At 47.0% G+C, this 6,666-nt stretch overlaps 1 protein-coding gene across 3 annotated transcripts in view; it reads left to right on the top strand.

Moving 5' to 3' along the window:
- The first annotated feature begins 972 nt into the window (after positions 1-972).
- ENPP6 (ectonucleotide pyrophosphatase/phosphodiesterase 6) overlaps positions 973-6,666 on the top strand; it is a 96,910-nt gene continuing 91,216 nt past the window's right edge. For 2 of the 3 annotated variants that reach the window (XR_014828686.1, XR_014828685.1), the window contains exon 1: positions 1,023-1,317. Coding sequence is in view for 1 of the 3 variants with exons in the window: in NM_001444828.1 (NP_001431757.1) it covers positions 1,059-1,317 (259 nt within the window). In the remaining 2 variants the exon portion in view is untranslated. 3 annotated transcript variants of the gene reach the window in all.

Raw genomic sequence — 6,666 nt, 5'->3', positions numbered from 1 at the left:
AAGCAACAGTTTAATGCTAATAATAGTTAGCATTTGTTAAGCGCTTGCTCTGGGCCACACACATTTTAAAAGCCTTTAGACTACATTTTCTGCCAAATGAAAGACCCACCCTAGGGAACCTCGGGCATCTGGACTCCATGCTTTTTCACCTGGCCCACCTGTGCTTGCTGCCTTTCATCGACCTGTGGGTCAGCCTCTGCCTGGCCCCTCCTGCCGAGAAGCCTGAATGATTACCTCTAGCTCTGCTTGTCCATCTCAAACTCTTGCCCTCCAACTGTCTTCCTCATTGCTGCCCTCTTGAGGCAGTGCTGCCTCAGACCAATCTGCCAGTGATGACCCCCAACTCAGTTGTTCAGCTCTGGAGCTTTCTGTCCCTATGGCTCTGCTGAGAGGCATCTCCTCCTATAGCTGGGTTTGGACACCGGCAACTTGAAAAATAAAACAATAAACGCTGTATATGGATGTATATGAAAAAAATAAGTGGCTGGGACATAGACGAAGAACTAGTTTTTTAAATGCTGTGGAGTTGGAGGCACTGCTGAAAACTCCACCAGTATGCTCAGCGGATTTTATTGTCTCTTGTTTACATCCTGAGGTTTGTGTTACCAAATTGTAAATGAAAAAGTTGGTGAGAGAGTTTAAATTGGGCAGAGACGTGGGATAACAGCAAATTAAAAGATTATCCTTTTCCTTGGCTCCTCCCTTTGGTTAGTCCAGCTGCAAAGTTAGTGTTGACCTCTGTCATCTCCTAAAATTCCACCTCTCTGTGGGAGCTTGTATTTCTGGAACATTTGCCCCAAATAATAAGTTTGCACTCTACCCCCTGGTGTTAATTCTGAGTTGTTTGGGAACCTGGCTTCTCTGAAGGAGTCGGTCTCTGGACTTTCTGGTAAAGGGTGAGCATAGCGGTTTTTAAAAAGGGGTGCTGTACCTTTAAATTCTGAAAGTGAACTTGGCTCAGGAAGGCCAGCAGTCAAGGTCCAGCCCCTAGAAGAGAGATTAGCTACAGATTCTCCATCCTCAGTCTTTGCAAAGGGACGGCTGTGCCAGCCAGGCTCATGCAGGCTCCTGGCAGCATGGCCATGAAGTTCGGGGCCCTCCTGCTGGTCCTTGTGCTCAGCCTGGCACAGCCAGCCTCGGGCCGCCGGAAGCTCCTGGTGTTTCTGCTGGATGGTTTTCGCTCGGACTACATCAGTGATGAGGCCCTGGAGTCCTTGCCTGGCTTCAAAGAGATTGTGAGCAGGGGAGTAAAAGTGGATTACTTGACCCCCGACTTTCCTAGTCTCTCTTATCCGAATTACTACACCCTGATGACCGGTGAGTATCGGGTCCTATTTTGGGGCTGGGGCGGGCTGGAGTCCAACAGGAACAGTTTGCTCTTGGCATTAGAGTCTTGTTTAAGTGTTCAGTTTCCCCTCATCCTTTGGGACACCAGAGATAGGCAAGGAGTGTGTGTTCTTGGCTGAGATTTTTTTCTCACAGGTGTGCTGTTTTCCAAAAGTTACCCCACGGACCTGTTTGGGATTCTCAGTGTGAATTCTCAGAGAACTACATGAATGGGTGATTTTTAAAACAGTCATTTGTTTTACAATTAAAAAAATTCTAGCCATCTCTGTTTTTTTCTAAGTTCAAGTTTAAAAAGTCAACAGGTCTTCATTTGTATCAGATTCCCTTCTGTCCCTTTGCTCTGCAGTCATTTGTCATCCTGGAGGTGTTTGGGTTTGTTTATGAACATGCTAGACTATGAACGTTACACGTGGGATTCCTAGATGACTTTTCAGGTCATATCCTGAAGTTGCCCTTAGCAATACTATTTGCTCCTTCATTTGCCTTTCTGGGCCAGGTAAAATGGCATGGAAAAGAAAAAATTGATGTATAGCACAGATTCCCCTTCTAAACTTCTAGTATCTGTTAACAAAACAAAACTCGGCCCCCACCTCCTCCCACCCCCTGCTAACCCAGACCATACCCGGGTTTGGGAAAGCTGATTTTTGCCTATAGATGACCTTCATCTGGGATTGCCAGTGCGCCAAATGTGATTCCATGAACTCAATCCTCCGTTTTGTGCAATAGAATGTGCTTCCTGCTCACACAGTGGGATTCCTAGTTTGTTTATCAGCTAACATTTGTGAGGGCCAGCAAGAGGCGCTCAGAAAGAATTCAGTGAACTGTCCAGGGAGGCTGTTAAGAATGCACTGGTATTGATGCTCATGTAGGACTTAGCCGAGTGCTCTGAGCACAGGGAGAACTCTGTGAATTATGTTAACAGGAGGGGATGAGAATTCCTATATCTCCTTATGGATCTGCGCAGCCCAAGGATTCTGGAAAGACAAATTGCTGTCTCTGACTCCATGTGCGTGTACATAAAAAATGCCATAAAATTAATGGGGAAAGACATTTTGGGGAATTAGAAATAAAGGCATGGAGAGAAAAAAAATATCCAGACTGCACACAAGCAAGGAATTTACTTGTTCCTTTTGAAAAATCTCCCCAACAGACAGAAATTTGCATCTCTAAGATAAAGAGGATGAACACATGTCCCCTCGTCCTCCCTTGGCTTGGTCCTCCCCTGGCAGGGAAGCAGTCTGTGGGCTGCTGGGCACACATAGATGTTATTGTGTCTCCAGCCGGCTTCAGCCCTGTCCAGAGGGTTTCAGGCACGCAGACCACCCCCCGCCCCGCGCGCGCCCCTCCAGAGCCTTTTAGAGTTCTGCTGGGAGACTCAATTCACACACTGCCACGTGCACTCAGTCTCACTGGAAGATGAACAAAATCCATTTTAGCAAGTCAGACACCAAAGAGCAAAAAGGGACCATTACAGTCTCCATGGAGAAGCCACACCAGTGACATGGCCCTTTGTCTGTCAGACGCACATTCCTGATAGTGGCACAAGGCCTGATTTGCACAAAGCCTTAGTCACGCAAAGACATTTTCTTTTCAGGCTATGGGTGTTTTCCCTGGTCAAGTCCTGACAGAAGGGCCCTTTTCATGGTGGGACAGTCGGGTACCGCAAATGTTTGACAAAGTTCTCACCTCTGCCTTCAAAGTGAGTCTTGCCCGAGGACACCACAAGCTCTGCGTACGTGTGCGCCCTGTGTAGTTTTTGATGGCAAAGTGTATCATCTGATAGGAAACTTTGCTCAATACGTAGTTGGTTTTACTTCTATAGAAGTAGCATTGTATATAGGACATGTCCAGCAAGACTCGCGCTCATGTGCACGTCCTTGGGAATGACCTGTCTTGTACGGACTGCATGGACATGAAGGCTTGGAACAGGACTGTGGGCTGGGAGATGCCTGGCTCTGAAGTCGCTGTCATCTCCTCTGCCCTGGAATTGACTCAGGGTTAAACTTAAAATATTTCCCCCAATAGCCATGCTTATTTTTTCACCTGATGTTGAAAAACTTCTCTTTTCATATAAGGAAGGATATGTCCATTGAGAATTGTACTTAAACATATGGTTTGAGCATTTTATGAACCAACAAAATAATGCTAGATCCTTTTGGTATTAAAAGTTATGCTGTTTTAGTGTTCCACAGAATTCGATCTCACTTCCTTACGTGAATTACTGCCCATAAGACATAAAGACCCTGTGTTCTTTCTTCTCTTTGCGTAATGAGGAATGATGGGTTATTGGAAAGAACTTGGCCTTGGAGGTGGAGATTTTGGTTGGAGTCCTTGCAGGGTTGGGGAGACTTTGGGCAACTGTTGCACTGCTCTGAACCTCAGCTTCTGGGTCCTAATCAGTCAGGAGTCTCAGGTGCTGCCAGATGCAGGCATGAAATCAGTCAAAGTTAGGCCTGGCACCTCTTGGGAGACCTGCATATTAGACTGATCTCTAAAGGGGAGAATTTTGTGGGAAGCCATTGGATGATGATGGGAAGTGAGCAATAACAGGATTTGTGAGGAACCTTGGAAACCATCCAACCCCGTCGTTATGAAGCCACTCTGGCTGATTTTTTTTTTTCTCCCACGAAATGTATTTGCTTCAGGACAGATGTGAACACAGTTCCAACAGTGATCAAGAAAATGCATCAAGCAATTGATTTCTTGGAGACACACAGAATCTTAAAACAGGGCCACTCGCCCAGGGAGCCAACGTTCAAGCTGAGGAGGAGAGACGCAGCGTGCATCTACTAATATCTGAAATGAGTGACAGGGGCCAAGTGGTGTCCCTCCAAAGTTCATGTGTTGAAATCCCAACCCTCCATACTTCAGAGTGTAACCATGCTTGAAGGTATAGCCTTTAGAGAGGTGATTAGGTTAAATGATGCTGTTAGTGGGAGCCCTAATCCAGTGTTCTTTTAGGAAGAGGAAGAGACAGCAGGGATAAGTGTTCACAGAGAAGAGACCACATGAGGCCAGTGAGAAGGCTGCCATCTGCAAGCCAAGGAGAGAGGTCTCACCAGAAGGCAGCCCTGATGACTCCTTGATCTTGGGCTTCCAGCCTCCAGAACTGAGAGATCATTTCTGTTGTGTGGCCACTGTCAGTGGTGCTTTGTTATGGCAGCCCGGCAGACTAGGACACACAGGACCAGCGGGTGGTTTCCTAACATGCTCTAAAAGACCAGAAGGGAGGCAAATTTTCTTTTAGTTGGAGTAGTGTGTGAAAGAATTTTGAAGGAGGTGGGCTCTCAGCTGGAATAAATAGCCACAAGCACGGCATTTATCATAATATCTTACTTTATGCATAAGCTCCTTTTCCAAAGAGCTGTCTGTAGATCAACTTAATTTTAATGAAAACATAACCACAGAATAACTGCTATTGGGAAGCTTTCTGTTTTAATCTCTTACTCTGGATCCTTTGGTAAAATTTTTCTCTTTTTGAGGTAAATCTCCATTTGATTCAAGTAAAGTTTAACCTAAAATCCATGGACAAAAAGCAGTGATTTGTTCAATCCAGATCATGCATAAGAGAAAATATTTGGTATGTTTTGAGGTGGCACAACTTAGCATCATTTTGCCAAGACAAATGGCAAACATTTGTTTGTAACTTAAACACTTCTGATTAAGCCTTTGAGGAAGGTGGCCCAGAAATGTCCTGAGTAGCAAGGGAAGCTGGTCTAGAATTTAATCTTCCTGAACATAATCTACAAGAGAAGAACATATGCCGAGAAGTTTGCTGTAGAGTATGTTATCGTCATGTCTACATTTAGAAACTGGTAAATAAAGTGCAGGGAGATTGGGTGCTTCCTTCCAGACACCTAAGAACATCTGAGCAGGGCTGAGGTCAGGGGTGGGCGTCAGAGGCCCAGACCTCACACAGCAATTAGCAGGGCCCTGACTCGGGACCTGGCATGTCCACAAGGTTGTGTGTGTGACCTGGGACCTAGGGACAGAGTCTCCTTAAGACCAGTCCAGAAAGCAGAAAGGTCCTTGATTAATCCTCTCATGGATTCCAAGCAAAGCAAAGAGAGCTGAGGATGAGTGTTTGTGAAGCATAGTTCCAACTGCACTCCTGCAAATGGCACGTGTTTTCCCCCATACCAGGGCCCCAACTTCTCCAGCAAAGGATTGCCGGGAAAGGTTTGTTTTTTTCCCTTGCCCGGTAAGGTTTGCTCCCGCCCCCCCGCTTCTCAGAAAAGAGCTGATTTAAAGGAAAACCGGCTGTCACTTGGACTAAAGGAAATCAATCCCGAAAGTCCATGAGACATCACGTTTTGAAAAAGCCCACATCCTCAGCCTTCTGGAGAATTCAGGTTTCACTTGGAGGGGTCTCTGCCCGCCCACAGCACAAGCAGTGTGGACGTGGCCTCCAGGGCTCCCTAGCCTCCCCCCCACCACCATGATCAGCCTTTGCATGGGGACAATTCGCCTCCCTGGATACAGAAGCTTCCTCCAACTGGTTCTCTCCATATGTCCTCTCCTTCCCTCTCACTCTCTCTCATACAAAACCCAGTCATGGGAGCTCCTCTTGTGGCTCAGCGGGTTAAGAACCCAGCTAGTATCCATGAGAATGTGGGTATGATCCCTGGTCTCGTTCAGTGGGTTAAGGATCCGGTGTTGTGAGCTATGGTGTAAGTCACAGATGTGGCTCAGATCTGGCATTGCTGAGGCTGTGGTGTAGGCAGGCAGCTGCAGCTCTGGTTCACCCCCTTGCCTGGGAACTTCCATATGCTGCGGGTATGGCCTGAAAAAAAAAAAAAAAAGAAAAACAGAACCCAGCCATGCCTCTGTTTTGGCAGTGACCTCCTGGTGGTCAAGGGTCAGTCCTCCTTCCTGACCATTCCCTCGGCTGTCAGGTCACTTCATCTCTCTGTTTCCTCCTATTCACCGACTTCCCGTCTGTGGTTGCTCCTCATCTTCCTCACCCCCTTCCTTTCACAGCTGAGCTGACTGTACGTTCCAGGTGGATCATAGAGCCTCCCAGAGCTCCTTTCCAAGCTCGTGCCCCACCATTTCCCTCATTTCCCCCTTTGCTTCCTCGCCTGCTCCAGGCAGGTGGCCACCCCAGGACACTTGAACTTGCTGTTCCTCCTGGCTGGAATGACTCTCCCCAGGAAGACCCAAGGTCTGCTCTGTCATTTTTTCAAATCTCTTTTCCATGGTCACTGCCATGGACACATCTTCCCTGGACATGCTACCATCACTCAGCTTCCTCTGACCACTCACTCTCCTTATTTGTTATCAAAGCGCCCACTGGATTATATATTCTGTCGTCTTCGA

This window comes from Sus scrofa, chromosome 15 (assembly GCF_054392235.1).
Source record: "Sus scrofa isolate SSC_HxYL_T2T_F1_AM1 chromosome 15, Sscrofa_HxYL_maternal_Yorkshire_Landrace_v2.0, whole genome shotgun sequence".
Taxonomy (NCBI): Eukaryota; Metazoa; Chordata; class Mammalia; order Artiodactyla; family Suidae; genus Sus; species Sus scrofa.
The sequence above is the reverse complement of the archived record's forward strand: the minus strand, read 5'-3'. Positions and strand labels throughout refer to the sequence as shown.